At 31.5% G+C, this 27,035-nt stretch overlaps 2 protein-coding genes across 5 annotated transcripts; both read right to left on the bottom strand.

The window, feature by feature from the left end:
* Nucleotides 1-4,954: 4,954 nt before the first annotated feature.
* LOC101255211 (tyrosine--tRNA ligase, chloroplastic/mitochondrial) lies at nucleotides 4,955-7,107 on the bottom strand. The gene has a single exon (XM_004242755.5). It carries the CDS (start codon nucleotides 6,997-6,999, stop codon nucleotides 5,437-5,439), a length of 1,563 nt encoding a protein of 520 aa, XP_004242803.2. The 5' UTR covers nucleotides 7,000-7,107; the 3' UTR covers nucleotides 4,955-5,436.
* A 4,437-nt stretch (nucleotides 7,108-11,544) lies between these two features.
* On the bottom strand, nucleotides 11,545-18,381 carry LOC101254912 (protein NRT1/ PTR FAMILY 8.1). Of its 4 annotated transcripts, none has more exons than XM_010325033.4 (6): nucleotides 18,243-18,381; nucleotides 16,346-16,397; nucleotides 14,437-14,548; nucleotides 13,519-13,736; nucleotides 12,838-13,391; nucleotides 11,545-12,630 (listed from the first exon to the last, which is right to left on the bottom strand). In XM_010325033.4, the coding sequence occupies exons 3-6, from the start codon at nucleotides 14,543-14,545 to the stop codon at nucleotides 11,757-11,759; spliced, it is 1,755 nt and encodes a 584-aa protein (XP_010323335.2). In that variant the 5' UTR covers nucleotides 14,546-14,548; nucleotides 16,346-16,397; nucleotides 18,243-18,381; the 3' UTR covers nucleotides 11,545-11,756. The 4 variants fall into 4 exon arrangements, with proteins under 4 accessions (XP_010323335.2, XP_069142797.1, XP_010323336.2 ...); XM_069286696.1 differs by lacking the exon at nucleotides 18,243-18,381 and adding an exon at nucleotides 17,452-17,501; XM_010325034.4 differs by lacking the exon at nucleotides 18,243-18,381 and having other exon boundaries at nucleotides 16,346-16,547.
* Nucleotides 18,382-27,035: the final 8,654 nt, after the last annotated feature.

Genomic DNA, 27,035 nt, shown 5'->3' with positions numbered 1-27,035 from the left:
AACATTCAATTGACTTGTAATACAAACTTATAGTTAGTTTTGATAGTTTTTACTACTTATGAGTATAAATCATATTTTTCTAAAAAGATGAAATATATTTTCCAAATCATATGGCCAAACGCATGGTGAAATTTTGCCCAAATTTTCACTCAAATAATATTTGTCAAAAGTATTTAAAAATTTATGGCCAAACGCTAACTTAGATAAATATACGTACATTTGGAAGATACAACCAAAATAGACAAAGAGATGCTCACAATTTTCTATATTTTTATGTATACAACTCTAACTTTGGACAAAGAAGTGCTCCAAGTACATGCATCATTATTCAGTAATACCTTTTGATAGTACACTCTTTTTCTGGCCCCAACTACAACCCAAAAGACCAGTAACTGTGCCACCATAGTGACGAAACAGTACAACATTCCAATACCCCCAAACAAGTACATATAGACAACATGACTGCCACAATGTACTTTTTACGCGGTTCAAAACTCGGTGAATAATGAATTCTATCACTTTAAGCACCAGGATTTTGTCTACATGGCAAGGCTTTTACTTGATAGCCACTACTACATAACATAACTTCACATCAATAGTTGCACTCTTGGGGGTCGTTTGGTTCAGAACAAGTAATCTCAGGATAATTGTATATATGAGATAACTTATCTCATCACTATGATATAAATGGCGAGATAAGTTATCTCAAATATGACAACTAAACAAGATACAAAAAACTTTATCCTATCCTTATTTTCTTATCCCATCACTATTTATTTCTATCCCTCACACCTAACGACCCCTTACTACTTAACCACAACTAATACATAGCTGCAAGGACAACTCTTCACAAGTGGAGTTCATTAGGCCGCTCTCGTACCTGGTCATGTCACCCTACATGTACATATGAAAAATCCTTAGAGAGCTTTTTCCAAATACAAGAGAACCAAACTCAAATAGCCAGCCCTTCTGTATTATCATAAAGTAACAAACACGAATTACACTAGAAAATGATGAGAGGAGGATTGTTCAAGTCCATATAAGGAGACCACCAATCCATTCCTCAACCAATGTGAGACTTTTACCCACTCTAACACCCCCCTTCACGCTCAGACCCAACTGAGCGTGGACTGAGAGTCCAAACGGGAACGGACCTGGCTCTGATGCCATTTCAAGATATGACACCTCGGCCTAACTCAACCCCAAAAACTAGCTCATGAGGGGAGGATTCCCCAAGTCCGTATAAGGAGACCATCCGTCCATTCCCCAACCATTGTGGGACTTTTAGCCACTCTAACAAGATGAAACAGCAAAAGTAGAAAACACTGAAGTCTAAAGCAAGGTTAGAGCATTGGATGATTTCAGATTCTGAATGTAGAAAGCATTTCCTTTAATTTGAGCTTATTTGTCCCGCTTCAGTATATTGCAGCATACTAACAGGCTAGCGGCAAAACTAAACAAATTGTGCAGCTATGCCACAGTCTTCACCAAAATCAAAAGCAAATTAAACTGCTGCAATATCCACCCACACCATTTTTCGTACTTGCAGCACCACAGCCGCCATAAATCACAACCAGCAACCCCAACAATACCTGTTATAGACCACTCTTCATTGAGCAAAGTGGAGTGTGAAACTCTATGAATAACTGAAATCACACTTAAAAAGAAAATAGATAGTTCAAAGCATCAATTTAGTATCAATATGTTGAAGTTGAATATCGCTAATACTGCCCCATAATATTTTTTGTCACCAAACTGTTGTGATGCTTCATAGTGTTATAAGGCAACACGTTCATTACAATGTTGCTGATGTATTAAATGCACAAGTGGCTCAACAATCAGCACAGAAAAGAGAGGAACAGAAAATGATAACGTAGAAGAAAAAATATAATAGTATTAGTAATTTAGTATAGCAAGAATACTACACAATGAAAAGAAGTTGAGAACTAACAGGAAGTTGAACAAGCTCAAGATGAACTCCCAGATAAAAGCATGGCAATGTGTCTTTGGCCGAGTAATCATCTCTATGAGATATCTTCTTGATACAATATGCAACTTATATTTATGAATTTAAAATGCTTACAGAGGTGACTTAAGCTTTCTAATCACCGAGCTGCAAGAGCCATATAAGAACGTGGAACCTAAATGGAGTTTACCGTTATCTGTGATGGGAAGAAACCCTTGAATCTTCACTTTTTCTGTTTTTGGCAATATTGATCTGATAATACCCTCCAGATTACAAAGTACCAGCAGATAAGGGTAGCTTAGATTGCATTCACACACACAAATAAGAAGCAACACATAATATCTTCTAGACTTTATTGTTTAGATGATCTACATAGACAAAGTAAAGTAGTCTTATTCATTCCGAAGTAACACTAGCAATTTCACACTTATTTCTTTATATGCAGCTCACTTTAGCTCTTTTTCTACTTTTCCTGATCTCATGTTCTTTGTCACTACAGAATTACACTTGTATGAAACTAACTTTTTCTTCTTGACCTTTGATAATGTCCCATAGGAAATTAAGACTTCTACAAAGATGAAGGAACTTTGAAACAATTAAGTCTAGACATTGAAGCAACTAACCCCTATTTGTTCAGTTGACCCTACTTCTAGAGGCGGTTACTGCTTAAAAGTAAATATGTAAAGCAGCCAAGGGTGTGATCTAGAGGTCAATAAAGTAACCATGAGGTCTCAGGTTCAATACCAACAGAGGCGAAAAATATACTAGGTGATTTTTCTCATCTGCCTTAGCATTGTGAGCAGTGTTACCAATAGTTGTGCTACGAGAGGTAGTAGGTGCCAGTTAAATAGTCAGAGATACGTGCAAGTTGGCCTCGACATCACCATCATAAAAAATAAAAATAACTGAACGAGTAAGCCGGAACAGGAAGGTGTCAAATTCATCCTAGGAAGGGGAAAGATAATGGAGGACTGCATCAACCATTGCCTGAATGTAGTTCAAGTCTTTCTTCAATTATATAAGAAGATAAGATTGGTACATTCTAATTAGTGGAGGTACACATTTTTTCCTTATCTTCAGTGTTTTCTTCTTTCACCTATATTTTAGAAAATAGTTCATTCAATCGTCAACCTTATGCTTCAAGAAGTTAAAATTCCTTGTCTCTGCTCAAACTGATATAGCGAATTCTGAAATTGAGCTATGGTAATTATCTATCTGAAACCCACAAGTGCCCATCTAAGACAAAATTATATTCAATCCACAACACTAAAAATCAAACGGAAACAAGAGAAACTATATCACAAAATCATAATATATCATATTGAGGTCAAGCTAAGTTAGATTAAAGTCAAATAAACATAGACCAACATTAGAAAATAAAGGAAGAATGAAGTGAGAGAGGAAAAAAAGATTAACCAAAGGAAGCACTTTTACTGTCAAGAATGACTTCGAGGAAGCTGTAGACAATGGATTTGCAAAAGGTAACACCTGCCAGCAACAATGGCTCCCAAAACTGTGTTTTCACTTTGGCATTCAGGCTTAAAGACCCAGCCTCATCTTCGTGTAAGAACTCATCTTCACTTCACTATTTATGCTTTACCCAGCCTCAGCTCTGTCCTGCTCTACCCCATTGCCAAACTAAGCAAATACATGTTCTCTTCCAACACACATGTAAGTTACAACCAAATAAAGAAGTACATCAGAAATAAAAAAGGCCAAAGAATCACTCCTTCACAAATTCAAAAAGGTAACCACATTGAGCATATTAAGTTTAATGATACACATTCAGCATGCTAGTGTTTCTACGAAGGTACCTCTAACACCCTTCCTTTGTGTAGGTCAAACACATTGGTAAAAACTCATGTCTTATTATGTCAATTTAAGTATAAGACTTAATAGAGAAGCCATTGAATTATAAGAGATACAGCTAAAGCTAACCACCAAGAATGACATAAGCAGTGTGCTCAAACTTCAAAGGTGTATTAAGGCGTGGTCAAGTCCTGAAGCTCAAAAAGCTCAATGAGGATGCTTCGCCTTGCTTATGTTGCTCCAGTGTAGGGAAGACACTAAGGCGGGCGCCTCATTTCTTGCAAATGCTATTTGAATTAAGCAATACTAAACAATAAATGTAATTAACAAAGGGATGTATTAATTGTTAAGGAAACTATTATGAATGAATTGCTACTTTTTTCTTGCATTACAATTATTTTTCTTAACTTTTTCTTACTAAAGCCCACGATCTAACTGCGCTTTGCGCCAAAAGCCTCAATATATTTGGAGCGTTTTCTAAAGCTTTTTTGCCTTTGACAATACTAAATATAAGCAACATCGCAAAGGCCACCCCTCCTTTACATTTGAAAAAAGTTACGCATATCAATCATATAAAGAAGACTCATAATGAATCAAGGGCTAGAGACCAAGAACGATAGAAGCAACATTCCTTTTTATTTTCCCACAACAAAATAAACAAGATCATCATCCTCCTTCTATTCTTCTTTTTAATCAGTGTCATTTTTCTTCTTCATAGTCTTCTTTTGCATCAATACCAGCAACATTAAATATTCAATACTTCCAACTAATGTGTTGGTCACCAGAAGAGACAAACCTAAGCTGATGCAATTCTCCCTTTTCAGAAAAGTACACAACATACCCAAAGGACACTGGCAACCAACAAAAACTTATACATGTTACTCCAACGATTAAACAGGAAAGTGGACAGGCAAGTTTATAATTTGAACACAACAAATAAAAATTTTTGGTACAGTTCCAGAAACCGATAAAGGTAGAGTCTATTTCAGATCACATCTCACCAAACCAACAAATAATGCTCGTCAACCCAGACAAATTATTATGTGTATCCCAGGATCAGTATAGTATTAGCTAAGCCAATTGTACTTTGTATCTGGCTTTCAACTAAAACAAGATTGCAGATTCTCTGTGATAGAACTAGCTTCTAAAATCATGTCGAATGAAAGATATATAGCAAAATTGAATAGAAAAGAGGCAAAAGATGCAATCACTAAAGTTGAACCATAAATAAGGAGTCCTCCTAACTGCAACAAGATATCACGTCTGTCCAAGGAGAATAACAAGCAGAACCTTTTTCAATCAAAGGAAATTCTGCAAGAGTCCAAGAAACTCTTAAAGCTTGCATAACTCATGTTTGTCTCCCTCCTGGAGCATTATTTTTAAAATAATTACATAAAAATACCAAGGGGAGAGGAAAAATTTTCCGTTGTGTAATGTAGAACTTCTCACTTCCTCTCAACACTTGTCTGTCTTCCTCTCATTCTATCATTCATATGCATATCATGTAAAACTGTGTATCTTGCCAACTCAGAATGCTAATATGGAACTGTCATCTACAAGTATGATTCAAAAACAAGTACTCCTCAAATTCAACCAGTGGGAATAGCCACATTCATCCTTACATACGAACACAAATGGAAATTTAGACGAACAGCAACAGTTCAGGAAATTCTAACAACCATCTTGTTCTTTTTCCCGGCAGACAAAAGGATAACTTTGTCATCCACAATGTCATCTGCCTCAATCTTCTTACTCTCGCTATCAACTTTGGCATTGTTCAAGTAAAGTCCCCCTTGCTTAAGCATTCGTCGTGCAGCTGATTTGCTTTCAAGCAAACCACTGGAAACATAAAGATCTAAAATTGGTATGTCTAACACCTGTTCATAATTCATGGAGCAAGATGGTACATCAGCTGCAATACCTTCAATTGTTTTCCAATCCAATTTGGTATCAGCATTTCCAGGCTTCAAAGCCTCTGTAGCCTTTAGAGCCTCTTCCAATCCCTCTTGTCCATGAACAAACCGTGTAACCTCCTCGGCCAGCCTACGCTGAGCTGTGTTAGGAACATATCCTGGTTTTCCCATATCCTTCTCCAGCTCTGCAATCTCTTCAATGCTCAAAAAAGTAAGTATCTTAAGAAACCTCACTACATCATCATCTGGGACCGTAAAAAAGTATTGATAGAACTTATACGGCGACAAAAGTGAAGCGGATAGCCAAATTGCACCATCCTCTGATTTTCCAAACTTGGTACCATCACTCTTGAGAAGCAAAGGAAAAGTAAGCCCAAAAACAACCGGAACGCTGCCAACAACAGCTCCATTATCGGAAGATTTTCCTACAAGCCTACGAATAAGATCAGTACCAGCAGTGATATTACCCCATTGATCACTACCACCAATTTGCACATTGACACCTTCCTTTTCATACAAATGCACAAAATCATAACCTTGTAAAAGCTGATACGTAAACTCAGCATAACTCATCCCTTGCTCTGCATTTTCCAACCTTTTCTTCACACTTTCCTTCGACATCATAGTCCCAACTCTAGCATACCTCCCCACATTCCTCAAAAAATCCAAAAACTTCACATCTTTCCACCAATCATAATTATTCAAAATTTGTACCTCTCCAGCATTTTCACAAACACCTGGTGAGCAAACCAAAATCTTCTTAACAATACCAGCAATTCCAGATATATTCTTCTCCAAAGTCACTAAATCAAGCTCTGGTCGCTCCAAACTCTTCCCAGAAGGGTCACCAATTCGACCCGTAGCACCTCCAATAAGCCCCACAGCATTATGCCCACAACGTAAAAACCAAGAAAGCACAATTATACCCAAAAGATTACCAAGGTGTAAGCTTTCAGCAGTCGGGTCAAACCCACAATACACTTTCAACGGACCCAAATTCGGGTCGGAACAAACGGAGCGTAATGATTCGCTAGTCACTGATTCCAATAACCCCCTTTCTTCAAGAATGTGTAAAACATTGGGTCGTGATTTACTGTTCGGTTTGCTAAAACTGTCTTCTTGGGATGCCGGCAATGGTGAGATAGAGCAAAAGGGTCGATGGGAGAAGTTGTGGCGAGAAGGGGTATTGGGGAGAAAAACGTATGTGGGTAGTGGTAATTTTCTCAATAAAGATGAAGTGAAAGGTCTAAGGGTAGTATTGAGAAGAAGAGAACGTAGGCCGGAGTTAATGGCACCGGCACCGGCGGCCATTTTTGTGGGTGTTGACTGTTGAGCTGAGTGATGCTGTTTTATCTGCTTGGATGAGTTTAACTGGAAACACACTGTTCTTGGAAGGCCATATTTCTAATAATTTAGATACACCAAGTTTCTAATATTATAAATTTTCTTAGATTTTGATTTATTTAGATACGTATAGATATTGTATTTTAAAATATATATGATCAAAATTAGATGTAATTTATTCAAGTCAATTTATTTGTATTTGATATATATAGATAAATGTAGTTTGCCTCTCTCGTATCTCGCTTGCCATTTCTATGATATATTTGGTATTCTAGATACATGTGAAGTTCAACTTATACATGATATGTGTGTAACGTGATTTTCATTTATTTTATGTGGACAAATTTCACTTGTCTACCTCTTGTTCTCGTTCGCCTTTCTCCCTAATTCACTGTATTTGGTATCAAAAAACAGATATTAAGCGTATTTGCCTTAAAATTTGATATGAAATTGTTAAATATTGAGATAAAATGTATTTATTTCAAACTATGGAGACAATTAGTAAAGATAGTAGGAATGTTTGTGTAATTGGGTAGTTTCTCCATAAATTATTGGTGAATTTAATTTCTTATTCCCTTTAATTTATGTGACACCTTTCAAATTTTGAGATTCAAATAAATTATCTTTGATCATAATTTTTTTAAATATCTTTTAAATATTTTAAATTGACAATATTGTTATTTATAATACTTTTTATGCAGTTTACAAATATATAAATTTTATTTTAAAAAAATTTAACATCCTATGCCCAAATTCATAATTAAACTTAAATTATCTGACTCACGAAAAATGAATAGTAAGTACCATATAAATTGAGGCACGGGAAAAGAGGTCAAATGGCAAGGCAAGGCCATACGCCCGTTTGGCTCCTCGCGGAGTATAGCTCACATCCAAACATCTGATTGGGGAACGGGGCAACGCCCATGAAGCTCCGGCGGAAAGGTAATTTTTTTAAAAAAATATTACTAAATTGGTTGAATTCGTAAACTCGTTAGTAAATTCACTTGCAAAGTTTGCACAACAAAAATTTATATATTTCTCAAAAGGCATATAATCAATATTTATATTCAAACACAAACTTTTAATATACATCATTACTATCCAATCTATTATGCATATTGATCTACCCTTGAATCTTACCATTTAACAAATTAAAATGATAATTAACATATACAACCCATAATAATTGTACATTTAATAGTTTATAGCATATGTTTTTCTAAATTAAAACGTCTACCTCAACTTAATCAGTTTTGTTCAATATATATAGAAACGTACAAGCATAAAAAATTAGAACTATATTATTTTTACACTTAAAGATAAATAATATTTAATTTTATGTTATGATCATAGATTCATAGTAATAGTTTGTCTAACTTTCATCTTAATTGTGAACATACACTTTATACTGATAATTTAATTTTATATGTAAAATTTAAACCCTATACATTGAAGATTCATTTGATAGAATGTATAAAAATAATATTAATTATATCGTATTAATAATATTAAAATTTATAATAATGAAATTAGTTATGCTTAAACTATTTTCTATATATCCACAGTTTAATTTACTGTATCAGACAATTCTATCTTTCGCATACTTATCCATATAGTAATAAGTAATAACCTTTGTATTTCTAATATCATTATGATATATATATGGGGTTCTCTTTATTTTTTCTTCTGGGCCTGATGTTTGGTAATGATTTTGATGAAAGTATTTCACCCGGTTGTTGCCTATCCAAGTTATAATCATACTGTTTTTTGTGACCATGCCATCATAAAAAGTTCATTTATGCGTCGTAAAAACATTTATCAAATGCATTGGAAATCGAACCCGAGTCTGTACCGTGGCAGGATACTATGTATTAAGAATCTCTCTAGAAATGTATAGTAGGGATAATTCAATGCCTTTAAAGATGAGACATATGCCTTAGGCTTTCAAAATCGAAGGCCTAATTGTTTAGTAATAATAAAATTATCTTTAACTTCTTTTTTTTTTTAAAAAAAAAACAAAGAATGTTTTAATTTCTTTCGAAATATTAAAGAATATTTTTTTTATAAATCAACTTTTAAATTTAACTTGCACATGATATGTTTAAGACCACAAGATTAAATATATATATATATAACTTTTTTTATTAAAGAAAAAAAATAACTTAAATCTCAAGCATAAAAAAATAATTCTTATTTTTGACTTTAGGCTACTAATTTTCTTGAGCACCACAAAGAGGAACAAAAGCCTCGAATAATGTGTTCTATACCAGACTTTAGTGATCACTGAAAACATTTCTTTAGAGAACACCAGACGCAAAAGTAATTGGTCATAAAGCCATGAATCTCACATTCTTAAATATACATGGATAACTGGATCAGAATATTTGGACCATAATCACACGCAAGTTTCACTCTAATTTTCTTTGTCCTTATCACAACTTATATGTCAGTTCATGGTATTGATGTACAAATATCACTATTCACTTATCATCTCTCAATTTAATGGACAATTATCTTTGTCGTTTTGAAAAAAGTGGCAACTTGGGGAAAAAAGAGTTGCAGTCAAGTTTGGGATGCATGCGAAATTTTACTCGCGGTTTGTAAAACTGAATTACAGGTGCTACTAAATCAATTCTTAAATGAAAATACTATCTGATTATTTTAACACCCATGAAGTATTCAAAACAGATCTTATACTTGCAATATGTAAGATTTAAAACAGCGTAACTAAATAGTTCTTTTAACTTAATATACATAAATCTGAAACACTTAATTTCAACCTAGAATCAATAATAGTATCTCTAACAAACTTGACCTACATGTATAAGTTACAAATTATAATAAAAAATAAGTTTTTCATTGTATTAGTTGAAGCGATAAATTCAATGACAGTTGAAATGGAGACAAAGCAAAGTTCGATTTTATAGTTTGCAGAAAATTGCTTTAAAAATTGATGTTGTATGTGTTATTTCTTGATGTTCACTTTTATTTAAATATAAGAATACTCTTACACAGTTGCTGCATCAATACAATTAGAGCTATTAAAATGGATTGGCCCAATCCAATCCAATTCAATTCTAAAGGGCTAGAGAGTTAAATGGGTTGAAACGGGTTAATCTTTTTAATTACAGAGCCTATAAAATAACAGCTCAATGCAGTCCAAAGGAGGCCATGGATTGGGACGGGTTGATCCTTCAACCAAAAAAGGGACAACATTTTCCTCTTAGAAAAGATACGTAACGTTGATGTCAGATGAATACGATATCAACACATACATAAATTCATTGATGAATTACACATACTTCAGTGAAAATTTACAAAACAAATACATAATAGGCAAGATACAATATTCATAAGATTCATTCGAGCAAAAAACATCACGTGATCATTATTTTTATAAACAAGACAATAAAGGAGAAATGGAAATTTAGGCATAAAAAAAGAGTAAAAGAGGTCAAAAATTCATACTTATAATGGAGTAATGAACTTAAGCTAATAAGAAATTTAGTGGGTTAATAACCCTAAAATGTAAAAGATATGTAAAAAATATAGTCTTGATTTTATGTTGATATTTTAAAAATATTTATTGACAAAATTTTAACAAGTAAAACACCACCTAAAATATATATAATAGATATCTTTAAAATTCACGACCCGAAGGCTGACCTCTGAGGTTTGCGGGTTTGGCCTACGAGGCCAGCGGAATAAATGAGGTTGGTTAAAAAAAACTCGTTTCTAAATGAGCTGAAAAATTGAGTTCAACCCCATTTAATTCAAGGGTTGAGTTGGACCGACCTAGCAGGCCAAACCTATTTTGACAGCTCTAAATATAATGAAGTGAAATTAGGCTTATAATCCGTTTGTTAGATCAATAATATAATAGGTTACATAACAGATGCCCACTAAGAGTTAGATGAAAAATAAAATTTGTTAGTACGTGCAAACAATTTTGTAGGGAATGAATTATACTTAACCCGGCTTCCTCAGACTCAAACAATGAAGATTAAGACATCCATCAACAACCATATAGACATTTTAAAAATAAAATGATAATAAGTTGCCCTTATGTGTTAATACTATCTTTAATAGCTACCCTATAAATTCAAATAAAAGATGACCTAATTTGGGAAGTAACCACCTCGAATCGCGAATAATTTACCTAGTGTATAATATAACTATGCATAATTATTCACATAAGATAAAAATCTTACCAAACAAAGAATTGAATAATACAATAACAACTACTTGTATCAAATTCCCTAATACATTCTACTAAACGACCCCTAAAATATCTATTATCATAAGTCAAATAGACGAATATATGATATATCTAACTCTCTATTATAATTGAACAAACAATTCTATAATATTATTGTTCTTTAAGTTATTGGGCTGTAAGTTAAGTAATTGGTATATGTTTTTAATGAATTTCATAAGATAAATATAATTTTGACCAAAATTACTAGATTGCATTGAACCTGTAGCGAACACTCTAGCTCCAAACACCACATATAACAATCAGAGAGAAAATGTAGCCATGAGATAAGTCTATAGAATACGTTCGGATTATAGACGATGTAAGTTTGTAGCTAGCGCTATAACCTTACATGCAAAACTTTTAGATATATCTCACACGCTATGTCATGTGAGTAAAAAGTGTCTAATAGATAACACTTTTTAACATATACTAATTAGCACAAGGCAAACCAAAGTTACATCATAAATCAATAAGCGAGCTTATTGTCATCATCGTTAGCCATCATTGGAACAGGGTCGTCCTTGTTGATTGCCTTCTTATACTTGTATCTCCTTGCAACGATGAGAAAAATGAAGAAGTTTAGCACGCTTAGAACGGACAATAGGAAGAAGAAATAATGAAGCTTTCCGTAATTTGGATTGTCTGTTAGCCATCCCATCTTCCCATTCCTCGTGCTGATATCCGTGACAATGATTACTAACAACGAGCTCACATAACTCCCAAGCGCGGTGGTTGTCAAAGAGAGAGCAGCACACAAACTCCGCATTGAATCAGGAGCTTGATCATAGAAGAACTCCAACTGACCGATAAATGTGAAAACTTCAGCACAACCAATTATCATATACTGAGGAATTTGCCAAAATACTGACATTGGGATGTCCTTGGAGTTATAAAGGTTATGCCTTTTTACTATCCCGAGCCTAACTACCTCTACGAGTGCAGCAGATACCATAGCAAAGACAGATATAACAAGCCCCGTTCCCATTCGTTGGAGTTGAGTCAATCCATTCTTGTGACCTGTGAACTTTCGTACGAATGGTACAAGCACTCTATCATAGACAGGAACCCATAGAATAACCGCGATGGTGTCAAAAACAGATAGTGAAGCCTCGGGGATTTTCATTTTGCCTAAATATGTATCCATAGACATGGCTTGCACCACAAAATAATTGCTCATTTGGTTATACACTGTGCTGAAGATGATCCCAGTAGCCCAAATAGGTAGCAACTTGACAACAGACTTGAACTCCTCAACTTGTGTCACTGTGCAAAGTTTCCAACTGTTTATTGAACCTCTGTTCTCATCCGACCCTGTTTTCACAGCAGCTCTATCGAAGAACCTGTAAAAGTAACAAACATATTCGAGTGACAGAACCTCGTAAATGCTACAAACATCAAGCTAGTTAAAAATCTATGTGACAGGCTCGACTCACAAGGCATTGATTCTTTCAGATGTATCAATTGAGCAAAAGCTTAACACCTTTCATTCTTATGAATTACTTTTTCAATATGAAAATGGAAAATCATTACGTCATTTCTGAACGTACCTCAAGTCATTTGTATGAGCAAGTTTTCGACTCCCTTTGATGGCAGATTCAGCTTCTGCAGTCTCATATAACAGTGATTTTTCGGCAGGCAATGTAACATGAAATTTTCTAAGAGAAGCCACAACAACCTGGCATATACGCGTCAAAGGGCTTCCTCCAGGCTTTTGGTATCTATAGAGACGAGATCCTGAAAAGAACGATACAACAGCTAAGGCCATAGCTGCAGCAGGAACACCAAATCCCCATCCCCAACTAATATCCTGTTGTATCCAGACTATCAACGAAGAAGCAACGAGAGCCCCAATGTTGATAGAGAAGTAGAACCAATTAAAGAAGGAATTTTTGTAGTTCCTCTCGATAGGATCAGCATCATCAAACTGGTCAGCACCATAGGATGAGACACACGGCTTGATCCCTCCGGTTCCCAGTGCTACTAAGTAAAGTGCAACAAAGAACACTGCTGTTTGACTATCCGTCGAGTGACATTTATTCTTTTCATAACAAATCGGCCTAAGCCCCGGTACTGATGCTGATACTGTCAATAGTGTCATCCCCTTGAATAATGATAAGAAAAATCAGTTAAAACATCAGTACAAAAGAAACTAGAATTAGCTATGAACTTCGTTACTCATCTGTCGCTAAATCACTTGTAGACACCAGATAGTAAATTAATAAACTCACACAAACATAGATGATTGAGAATATGGCTATAGTCCAGTATCTTCCAAGATAAGAGTCGGCGAGAAATGCTCCAAGCAAAGGCATAACATAACAGGTCCCTGACCAATTCGACTGATTTTTAGACGCCGTTACAGTTTCCTGACTGAGTTGAGTCTTGAAATAATACACAAGATTGGTGCTCATTCCATAATATGCCAATCTTTCACAGCATTCATTCCCTGTCAAAATGACAACAGTTAATATCAACAATAGTTATAATCGCAGAAAGTTGATTTCTCAACAATTTTATGCCAAACTAATTGCGTGTTATAGTCACTCAACTAATAGTTAGCATCTCAGAAAGTCACTTTCTTTGTTGAAAAACAAATAGAATCAAGAAGAAATACGACTTTCAGAAATAACTACAATTAGTTGAGTGACCACGCAATAGTCTGGCATAAAATTGTAAATGTTTGCTTGGAAGACGAACCAATGTGCAGACAGTTTGACAAATAAACGGAAAATGTACAAGTATCTTCTTAACCTATGCCTGAAATCCTAGAAACACACTTATACTATACTAAGGTCCTATTACCCCGAACTTATTTTATAAGAAATTTTCTACCCCTTTTCGGCCTATGTGACACTAACTTGAAAAAAAAAGTCAACCAGCATTGAACCCACAAGATAGTGTCACGTAGGCAGAAAAAGAGTAGAAAATTATCAATAAAATAAGTTCAAGGGTAATAGGACCTTACATAGTATAAGTGTGTCTCTAAGATTTCGAGCATAGGGTGAGGGACTACTTGTGCATTATCCCACAAATAAAAGATACAAACATAATACGTGAAGATTATGGTATAGAACTACGTTTGTCCCGACTCCAAAAAAACACTAGACTATGAAATGATCATAATGACAATAAGTGAATATTATTACCAAGTATGTAAGGGCAAGCCTTCCAAGTTCCTGTTTTCTTCTTATTTGCAGGCTTATTCCGATAATCAACAGTTCCATCCTTGGTATAGACATCTTCTTCTTCTGCCATGGCCTAACAAAGATGAAACAAAACGACGTTCTTGATCAACCTGGTTTTCGTTGATCAAATAAATTATCGATACCTAGAAACTCAAAACTCAATTTAGAGGGAGGCAAAAAGATTGAGCTATCTCACAATGTTATTCTTAAGGTTCATTAGCATAAACCTTAAGGCATTATGCTCATGTCACGTCGAGGTACTACTGGGAAAAAATAGCAAAAAATTGATTCAGTTTATCGTAATCGATTAGTTGACATGTTGGTTAATTGAATTATGAGGCATAGAAAAGTTAGATGTATATTAACCAATGAAAAGGCTAGATACATCTTAGAAAGTGTTGTGTTAGTTTGTTGGAATATTAGTGGTTCATATTATCAATCAAACAATAAGATAAAGTTGAAAAATAAAATAAAACAATCAACTATCCTTGTAAATTCCTCACAACCAATTTGTTTTATTTGAGTTTTCATCTCATTTATTTTTTTCATTTCAGTCTGTTTACGTCATTTTTAGTCCATTTCAAGAAAAATATCACTTTCGATATATATACTTCGTTCGTACATTTTTATTTGATCAGTATTGACCTATCACACTTTTTGAGAAACAATAAATAAAACGATATTTTTACTATATCACCTTTGAATAACATAAATTCAATGTTTTTGAAAATGACTATAGTTAATAATAAAGGCAAACAAAAAAATAAGTGAAATTATCTCTTGTTTTTTCAAACTGGACAAACAAAAGTGAACGGAAGCTGATATTTTGATATATCACTCATATACTCACTTTGGTCCATTTTACTTGTTATATTTTTTTGACGCTTTTTAAGAAAACGTTAATTAAAAAAGAGTAATTTGACTAAATTATATATCTTTATTTATTCTTTGATCTCAATTTCATACTTTTCTCTTTTTCACTATACTAATTTCTCTCCACATTTATTGAATTGAGTTAAGGGTAAAAGTTAAAATTATTATTTAGTTTAGGCAAAAGTTTTCAATACTTTTTCAAACTTCATGTTCAGTCAAATTAGTTTTTAGTATTTTTTTAAATTTCATGTTCAGTCAAACTAAGACACATATAGTGAAATATAAAGAGTAAATGCTCAATATTAATAATCTAGTGTGCTTTCATTATGACTCCTTAATCTCTATTAGTATGTTTTACTAGTACTAGTACAAATGAGAAAAGAAAAAAAAGTAAACTAAACAAACAAATAAACCTGAAAAAGTAAAACAAAATTTTTCAAGAGAACATAGGAGTACAATAAATACTACACTTATATTTGTTCTCATTGGGAAAAAAATGTTACAATACATTTATTTAATTGATGAAAATGAAAAATAAAGAATTTAATTTTATAAAAATAGTAGGTGTTTGTTCGTCAACAATAAAAGTCGTTAAACTTCAAACTCGAGCCCTAAATCTCCTTTCACATGCACCTAATTTATTCATATGGGATTTTTCATCCTATTATTGTCACATCTACTTTTCTATCTTTTGATCAATTCTTTTTTCACCATATCGGAGACAAGACATGATCGGGATTTAAGAAAAATGTACTCTTAAAAAGAGCCAATAGACTAAAGGAAATGAAGAATGACTTAATTTTACTAGGGCTCTTAAAAAATATTATATCACTCTTCTTGATCCTTTAAAACTACATCATTTTTTAGAATCAGACATAATCAATCGATATTCTTTTAAAAAAAAAGTCTAAACAACATAAAAATAATAACTTGTAACAAACACAGACTAATACGAGCCGATCAAAAAAGCAAAAAGAATGGTGAAAAAGAATCAAACCTGAAACCTTTGATGTTGTAAGACAAACTCTTAGCAGAAGAAAAGGTTGTTCCTGGAATTAGAAATTCACAATTGGGAACTCAGTCAAAGAACACAAAATTATATTTAAGCTTTGTGATAAATGATCATTAATTTGTTTAATTATATTTATGCTTTGGAATAAATGATCCTTGATTTGATCCTCTGTCCTTTTTATTTTTATATTTTGACCTTTAAATGACAAAAATCCTCCCATAAATATAATCACTTTGTTCGAATTTACTTGTTCATTTTTAATTTAAAACATTTATTAAAAAATAATAATTGATATAATGAGTTTATCATTTTATTTCTATTAATTGATAGAATTTCAAAATAAATTTACTCATTAAAGAGGTTCTACATTTTTCAAAATAGTATCTCTCTAAATAAATTTAAGGATATGATAATCAAAATATTATCTTTTCTTGATTTATCAAAAATGACTAGTAAAAGTCAAAAAATGAACAAATAAATGGGTCAAAGGAAGTATTTTGACCATTTTTTTTTCCTTTAATGATGAAAATCACTGAATTTTAGATAGAGGATGTATTAAGTGGAAAAAGTGTGTTTGATTTTTCATGTTCAGTTAGTTAGAATTTAGAAAATATTTTCTCAAGAAAAATAAGCTTTGACATTAATTGTATCTTATTCATCCTTCAACAGATCTCATTTGCACATTGTATGCCGCCAGTCGATCACCCTTCGTGAAAAAGTTAATATTTATATAAAAAATTACACTAAATATATAGCACAACAATTATTTTTCATATATATAAAACTTAATTTTAAATACTCTTAACGGAATTTCTACTTTTGCCGCTACTGCACATAACCCCCTTCCCACCACCCCACACCCACCTTCCATAATATTTTTAGTTTAAGATCATGTAATTCAAAAGTTTTGATAATTAAACTTTAGAATAAGTCTAATTAAAACATATAAATTGAAACATAAAGAATAAATATGCAATATTAATCATCTAGTATATTTTCATTATGACTCCTTAATTTCTATTAGCATGTTTTACTAGTACTTGTATAAATGGAAAAAAATAAAATAAAATAAGCAAACTAAACAAAGATACCTTCTAAAATGGAACAAAAATTTCGAGAGTACAGATGAGCACAATAAATACTAATATTTGTTCCTATTGGAAAAATAAAATAAAATATTGGTTACAATACATTAATTGAATTGATGAAAAAAGACAAACAAAGAGTTTAATTTACTTTTCATTTCTCCCTCTTTCATTGAATTATTGTTTTATTTTTGGAGTAGTAGGTGTTAGTTAACCATGAAAGTCATTAAACTTTAAACTCAAACGGCAATCTACATTCACATACACCTAATTTTTATTCACCATCCTATTAATATCATATTTCTTATTGTGTCCGTTGATTTTTAGTTGTCATGTTATATTTCTCAAAACTGACTATTTTTAAAAATTTAATAAGATTGATATTTTAAATTAAAAATTTAGATATTAAAAAATTATACGAAAAATATTATAAATTGTAATTTTTTTGACATATATCAATTCGATGAAAAAATACATCATAAAATACTATTAATCAAAATTCTTATCGTTTGATTCTAAAAAGGAAAATGATCGTAACTTAAGAAAAAAAATACTTTTGAAAAGACCAAATAAATTGAATTGAATTGACTTGACTTATGTTACTCAAACATCAAAAATATTATATATTGCATCAGTCATGTCGATCCTTCAAAAATACATTATTTTTGAAGAATCCAATATACACTAATTAATATTTTCGAAAAGTTTAAACAATATAAATAATGATTACCTATAACAAAACACAGATTAATACGAATCGATCAGAAGAAGCAAAAAGATATGAAAAAGAATCAAACCTGAAACCTTTTGTTGTTGTAAGAGAAATTCTTAGTAGAAGAAAAGGTTGTTCCTGAAATTAGAAATCCACAATTGGGACTAAGTGACAGAAATACAAAGTTATATTTATGCTTTGTTATAATTGATCCTTAATTTGTTCTATCTGTCCTTTATATATATTTTTTAAAATGAATGTAGGAGTAGATAGAAAATATTTAAAAAATGGTCCCTAAATTATATTTTAAGTAATATTTGTCCTTTAATGAAAGTCGCTGAAAATATTTTTCGATTTTATCATGTTTGTTTAGTCAAAAAAATCTAAAATACTTTTTTTTTTATAGAAAAACATTTTTTTTCCTAAAATGAGAAAAATGACTTTTCTAAATAAATGGGGAAAACAACTTCATCTGATTGTGTCATTCAGAGCCTCCAACACACCCATAGTAGGCCCCAGCCTCACATCTTCCTTCTATAATATTTATCTAGATTAAGTATGATGTTTATTTATTTATAAATAAATACAAAAAATAAGTAAGAGATTCATTTATATATCTTTTGCTTTCGAAAAAATATTTTTCTTCGTATCAAAAACACCATCAGGAGTTGAAATCTCTTTCCACAATTGGAACTCCGTCACAGACACACAAAGTTATAAGTTCTTATTTCTTCCTTGTTTGTGATGATCTTAAATTTGTTCTATCTTTCCTTTTTTTCTTTTTTTATGTAGGAGCACAAAAAGTGACAAAAAGATTCATGTATATTTGAGTTTAGGTTTAAAATAGTCTTTTAAATATATTTTGGACAATTTTTATTTTATTATAATAAGGAACTTTCACTTAAAAATGAAAAAACGACTCTCAAGGCGATTAAATTTTTTTTATTCATATTTTTATTTAACAATTGTTGGGACGGACTCTCCTGAAAAAGCTCCTTATCGATTGAAGCGATGACTTAAGCCTCTTTCTTCTTCTTATAGGGCGTAGAAAGAGTACAAACTCTTTAGTTTAATTAAGTTCAAATTTGAAAAATTCCATTTGGTTCAATTCACGAATTAGCCCACTATGAGTTTATTTCATCTCTTTTCATGATAATCATATCATTATCATATCATATCAGCATATATATTATTATAAGTAAGAAATTCTAAAGTAAAAAAATTGAATTATCATTCTATCCCTATATACTAAATGAAAATGTTATAAAATATTTAATTAAATTCATCTATTATAATCAATTAAAATTTTTAATCCTGCAAATAAAGAAAACACTCCTTTAGTAATTTGTACAAAAGAAAATGTAATTATATGTTTAAATAAAGGGAAAAGGGTATGTTATACCCCTCAACTTTGTCATTTGGAGCTGATATACCCCTCCTTATAAAAGTGGCTCATATATGCCCTTACCGTTATACAAACAGCTCACATATACCCCTGCCGTTACAAAATGGCTCACATATACCCTTCATTTAACGGAAGTTAAAAAAATAGTTTTAAATTTATATTTATTACTTCTAATTTTTTTTTAAAAATTATTTAGGGGTATATATGATTCTTCTATCAAAGTTCAAGGTATATTTTAATTTTTTTCATACATAAATTATTTTTTGACTTCTTTTTTTATAATTATTTGAATTTCTTATTCTTATTTTGTTGTTTTCTTTCATTCCTTAGTTTAAAGAATAAAAACTTAAACTATTTTTTTTGTGTGTATAGTAATTTAATTTCGTATTCGAAGAAAAAATTTGGTCATCTACAATAAGTTTTACAAGAATATTAGTGAAACATAAATAAATTTGATTATCAAAATAATAAGGGAAAAGGGTCTGATATACCCCTCAACTTTGTCATTTAGAGCTGATATACCCCTTGTTATGAAAGTGCATCATATATACCCCTACTTGTAAACAAATGACTCTCATATACCATTTTCCTCTAACGGAAATGGAAAAAAAAATAATTTTAATCTAAATTTTTATTATTTTTTTCTAAAAAATATAATCCCATATGAATAAATTTAATCCTCGTCAAACATATTTTTTTTTGACTTTTTTTTGTTTCAATGACTAATTTATAATTATTATTTTGATAGTCAAATTTATTTATGTTTCACTAATATTCTTGTAAAACTTATTGTAGATGGCCAAATTTTTTCTTCGAATACGAAATTAAATTACTATACACACACAAAAAATAGTTTAATTTTTTATTCTTTAAACTAAAGAATGAAAGAAAACAACAAAATAAGAATAAGAAATTCAAATAATTATAATAAAAGAAGTCAAAAAATAATTTATGTATGAAAAAAATTAAAATATACCTTGAACTTTGATAGAAGAATCATATATACCCCTAAATAATTTTTTTAAAAAAATTAGAAGTAATAAATATAAATTTAAAACTAAATTTTTAACTTCCGTTAAATGAAGGGTATATGTGAGCCATTTTGTAACGGCAGGGGTATATGTGGGCCGTTTGTATAACGGTAAGGACATATATGAGCCACTTTTATAATGAGGCGTATATCAGCTCCAAATGACAAAGTTGAGGGGTATATCAGACCCTTTTCCCAAATAATAATTATAAATTAGTCATTGAAACAAAAAAAAGAAGTAAAAAAAAATATGTTTGACGAGGATTAAATTTACTCATATGGGATTATATTTTTTAGAAAAAAATAATAAAAATTTAGATTAAAATTATTATTTTTTCATTTCCGTTAGAGGAAAAGGGTATATGTGAGTCATTTGTTTATAAGTAGGGGTATATATGAGTCACTTTCATAACAAGGGGTATATCAGCTCTAAATGACAAAGTTGAGGGGTATATCAAACCCTTTTCCCTTAAATAAATACATAATACATAAATGTGCCCTTTAACTTGGCTTCAAATTACATTTATGCCCTTCAACTTTGGATGTGCACAAATAGACAGTTAAACTTGTATAAAGTTGAACAAATAGACACACATGTCCCACATGTCATCCTACATGTCATTTTTTGTCCTACGTGGTGTCATATGTGTATTGTGCCATGTAGGACTCATGTGTTTATTTATTTAAAAATTGGATAGTTAAAGTGTCTGTTTGTGCGTTATGAAAATTTAAAGTCAAAATTAAAATTTAAAGTCAAATTTAGAATCTAATATATATATTATGCCTTAAATAAATGCTAAATATCATATTGAGTACAATACAATGATTCAATCATAATTATATGCTTCTCCACCTATCAATTTTACTAATTTCAAAAAGTCATTAGAAGTCATATGCATTTCAGAATTGATTCTTCATATTCTTATATGTGTATTAGTACATTATCTCTTACAATTCTCTAAGTATATATATATATTGTATTCTCACCGTCCCTAATTACTTATCAATTTTTAAATTAACACACCTATTAAGAAAATAATTATTGACATAATGAGTCTACCCGTTTACCTCTATTAATTATGAAATAGATGAATTAAAAATTAATATTTTAAAAAAGTTCTACCTCTTTCTAAATAATTAATTGAGGATATAATAAAAAAATTCTTTTTATCCTTTTATAATTTGTCAAAATGAACAAGTAATTAAGGATAACTATAAAAGGAAAAAGGACAACTAAATAGGGACAAAATGAGTATATAGAATCATACGCTTCAACTTTGAACAATAACCGATCGACAAATTTGGATTTAATAATTTTGGAAATTTAACTATTTTTAATGAATAAAATATAAAGTGCCCTTTCACTTCTCCATAACACTTTCTTTTTCTAACTTGACTATTGAGTTTCTATATTTCTTGGCTATAATATCATTCCGTGCTTCACTGATTTTTCGATCTGTAAATTGTGCCATGATATATATTGTCTTAATTTTGATGATAGCTACTTCTCTTCACTTCTTGTATCTTAATATTTGATTGATAATTTTATTGTAGATTAACTAAGATCTGCTTAGGTTTCTTTTCTATGTGTTCAAGTGGAATTTTTTATTTTTGTGTTATTATATTAGTAAGGAAAAATGCATAAGTACCTTTCAATCTATGTCCGAAATCTCAGAGACACACTTATTACTCCTGAACTTATTTCATATATAATTTTCTACTCCATTTTGATCTACGTGACTCTAGCTTAAAAAAAAATTGTCAACACGTTGAGGGGGTACTTGTACATTTTCCCTATAGTAATGAAGATGTTATACATTTTTTGATGTTCATTAATATTATGTTTGTTACTTTCACCTTTCATCGTTGAAATGGGTTAATGACATATTCATGATTAAGTCCCTCAATTATTATATCCTATAAAGGATGGTATTTGAACATTACATTGTACACACCAGAAGAGATTTTGAATAATTGGAAGAGAGAAAAAGAAAGTTGTCACATCTTATCTCTCTACATTTTTTTCTACTTTCTTCTTTCACATTGTTACTTGTAACTTTATTTTATAATTTTTTTGTTGATTTCTTGAGAGGTGCTCTTTTAGTTATCACTAAAAAATCACTATTTTCTTTTCCGAGTTAATTCCTATTCAATAAATAAATAACTACAAATAAAAAATTATTGTACAAAATAAGACTTCAATTTTTTTTTATTTACGTCTTTGCATGGTTGTTAATTATTCTTGCTTTGGTGACCACAAATGTATGTTGTATAGATTTTAGATAACTTTTTCTCTGATTTACTATTTTATTTTACAAACTTCATAACAAAAAATAGAACTATTAGATTAAAGGTGGAAAGCAAAAAGTCAAAGGTTGAATTCCTTTTTTTATTTTTGGTTGTTGTCTAAATGATTTTTTTTTAAATGAAAAGATATAAATAGAGTAAGTATAAGTAAGGGGGCTAGGCTTTACCTTACTAATCCTAATGAGACAACAAATTTCTACTTATTAACAAGCATGAAGAAAAAAAGAACTAGAGAAAACTCGGTATTCTATGATAATCATGAAATTTATAATACTCTTTATGATGATACTACAAATGAAGATGCTTAAGTAATGCAAGAATATAAAATCTAAGAATAGAGATGAGTTAGCCACCTCAAAGTTCATTTGATATATGTATGAAATAAAACAACTAGTTTGTCCGTCTAAAGTAATCTGAAGTATTTGCCTCCTGTCTCCTTCTTCAAATCTGTCCAAAAATAATTGATAGTTCATCACTTCTTGGATTTGTTGGATCTTGATAAAGTTGTTAATATTGTCATATGATTTACTAAAATAATCCTATAAATATATATTTAGTATAACACTCTTTGAAAATAGAAAATCTGAAGAATTTGAAGGGTTACTTAATAATTAAATACACTTAATTCAATATATTGGCCATATTCATCTACTAAGGCCTTTAGCTATTGATGAAATATGTAAAGATGTTTGAGACTTTGTTTCCCATCATTCACTTTCTTTCATTTAATTCATTTTAATTCTAACATAAAGTTTAAGTTACAATTCTCTAATTTAATTGATTAATTTCTCTTACTTAAGTTAAGAACCATCTTTACAAGAAAAAAGTACATGAATCTTCCATTACAAAAGAAAGACTTTGTTGATTTTCTTGAAAAGAAAATTAGAGATAGCTGCAATATGAGTATGCATTCTATCTTGCCTAATATTTATTATATATGTGAAAGTTCTCTATACATTTTTCTTAATCAATTATTCTAATTTGTAACTATTTTTTTGTTAATCTATTTTTATTCTATGAGTAAATTACTATAACAATATGTACACACATTTAACATATAGTTATTTTTCTTTCACAATATTTGTGATTTCTTCGTCTTTAATATCATAGAGGTCAAAATCCCCAATGGATAATTAGGATATCCACACTATATTAATAAGAGCACTGGAACACGATTACAATTTTACGATTTTAATTGCAATAATCAAACTATCGAATTATAATGGAAATAGTGAAATAACGAGTAATTAAAGATAGAAGAAGAATGGAGATGAGAAGCTTACACTCTAGATGAAGAGGGGAAGACAAACATTTTCTTCAATATACATAATCCCTCAATAACGACCACTGCCCCATATAATGGAACCGTTTTAATAACCACTACTTGACCCGGATTCCAAATAGCCTGGACTATTACTTGCTCTCGGCTCAATAGCTCCTGTCAGCCCAATAGCGCTACTTGTGTGACCTTGGTATCGATATTGGGTTTGACTTGGTTCATAACACTAACACTAGTTCTAATCCAAAAGCAACTTATGCCGCATGTCTAAATTCAGTCCAAAACATTATTGCAATTGCTTCGGCTGCTGGTAAGCCAATAGCGATTGATAAAGCCACTCAAGATAATTCGAGACCTAGCATGGCTAGAGATAAAATCGAACTTGATTTGCTAGAAAATTTGCCACATGAGAATTCAATATGTCGATCAGAAAACAGGAAAAAGTGTGGAGCAATTTCAGAAGTTTGTGTATGGTAATCTGTCGTTTTATTGCAACTTTTATAAGCACCAAGGCCACAACGAAAGTGAATATCGACTATTGTTGGAAATAATGCAGCAAAAAACCAAGAAGAAGCATCACAAGTAGGCTCTGAGATATGAAAAATATCAAGGTGATGCTCGAGAAATATTAGATGAAAAGAGGGCTGAAAATAAATCCTTTGTGGTTTATAAAAGTGGTGTCCATGATCAGGTAGTTGTGGCATGAGATTAGGAGTGCCAAAATAAAGAAAATTTTGGGCAACTCGCAGTTGTGCACGAATTGGCTTCAGGGGATCAAAGTTTAACTACTAGAAATACTCATGGTGTTGAAACTATTGAATGTTTGGTTGAGAACATGACGCAACAGGTTGACAATATCAACAAAAAATTTGAAAGTGATGTCGGAACTAATTCAATTGCCTTGATGAATTCCAAGAGTACAGGTGAGGGAGTGAATCTAATTGGGTTGTAGTGACGAAGAGAAAATCTCCAAGTATTGGAATTGGTTCGCTTATTAGTAACACGTGCAACAAGTTGTAGATAGTCAAACTATGAATTTAGGTGGTCGAGAAATTGTTCCACAAGAGGTCATGTGTTTTAACACTTTTGATGCTCTTACGAATAGTATTGTGCAATTGAGATCAATTTATCTCAAGTTAACTCTACAAATGAATTAGTTATTTCTAAGGAAAAATAAGGTGCGACAAGTACTCTGAGATGGATAGATATATCAGATGAAGAGGAAGAACAACTCCTACTTTTGTGTCTAATTATAGTGCCAAGTTAGTAACTTCCAAGCAAGGTTTGTCACCATCAATAAATGTTGTTGCAATCTTAAGTGATCGTTTGGTGAGTTCTAATATTGAAAATTTGCATTCACTTGCACCGATTAACATTAACAAACAACTTCAAGTTGGTGGTAGTAGTACTTCGTCCCCAAGTAAGTTTGCTAACCTAGATGATGAGGACATCTCTGAGGAGGGTGATGAAGGTGAGGAAGAGGAAATGCTGGATTATTGTTTTGCAATTGCAACTAGGAATGCGGATATTTCTCCTAGGCAACAATGCAACCACAAAATGAAGCATTGAAGAAAGCATAACTGGGATTAGTGCCGGCAAAATAAGCCCATATTTTGGTAACCCGTCCACCCCGCCCATATTTAAATGGGTTGGGTGAATGAACTCCTTAGCGGTGGCAAATGGACGGGTTGAAAATGGATCAACATAAAATGGATAATAATTCAACCCGCCCATATTTGATATGAGTAAAAATGATTGGGTAAGAAATGAAACATTTTCAATATTTTTCATCTAAAAAAAGACAAATATTTTCTCTAAGTTGAAATTAGTACAATACTATTTACTCATGAAAATATGGGCAAACTAGTATTTTACCCAATCCATTTCTTACCCAACCAATTTTACCCATATCAAATATGGGCGCGTTAAATTATTATCCATTTTATGTTGACCCATTTTTAACCCGTCCATTTGCCACCATTGGTTGGGATGGTAAAGTGACTTAAGGATTTCGTTCCAAGACAACTACCGATGCGACTCGCAAAGCAAAATCCTTTGACAGTATCAATCAACAACTTCAACAAGATTCAATAAAGCCAAGAAGTGATGCACTATCAACTGTTATTGGATAATTATGAAGAAGAAGAAGACAAGAGAAACATATATCAGGTTTCTTAGAAGACCAATCTATCTTATTTAGTTCATACATTTGTAAAAGAAAGTTTGAGGTTTAATAACTCAATATTCTCCTTGGCGTTTATGAGTTTTCATTACTTAAGAATCCTCACTTTTAATATCATCATAGAGTGTATTATAAACTTTGTGATGATTATCTAATTCTCTCTAGTTTGTATTTCTCTATGGTTGTGGTTGTTAACTAGTAGAGGTTAGGTACCTCATTAAGATTGATAAGGTAAGACCTAACCTCCCTTGCTTGTATTTATTCCTATTGAGATTTTTTTATGATTATTATCAATAAAAAGCCACTAGACCACTGTCTAGTGGTAAAAAAAAGTCTTCATCAGATACTCTACGAATTCTATCAATTAAAATTTACGAATTATGAGGATTTACGCGACTATTCCTTGTACAGTAAATAGGTTTTGGTATGCGACTCATACTTGTTACTAAAAGGGACAACGTCCTATACTTGTGCTAGAGTGTGAAGCAAAGCGCGCACTTCATTAAAGACCAAAATAAATGGAGACAATAAATATACACAGAAGTTCACATTAAAAGCTAAAAGGTAGTTATCACAAAATCCTTCATACACCATAGGACAAACAAAATCAAATTTATAATGGTTCAACATCTATTTCTCATTGTTTAAAAACTTTACTTCTCTAACATCGTCAGA

This window comes from Solanum lycopersicum, chromosome 7, assembly GCF_036512215.1.
Source record: "Solanum lycopersicum chromosome 7, SLM_r2.1".
Taxonomy (NCBI): domain Eukaryota; kingdom Viridiplantae; phylum Streptophyta; class Magnoliopsida; order Solanales; family Solanaceae; genus Solanum; species Solanum lycopersicum.
This window is presented reverse-complemented; position numbering and strand designations above follow the sequence as displayed.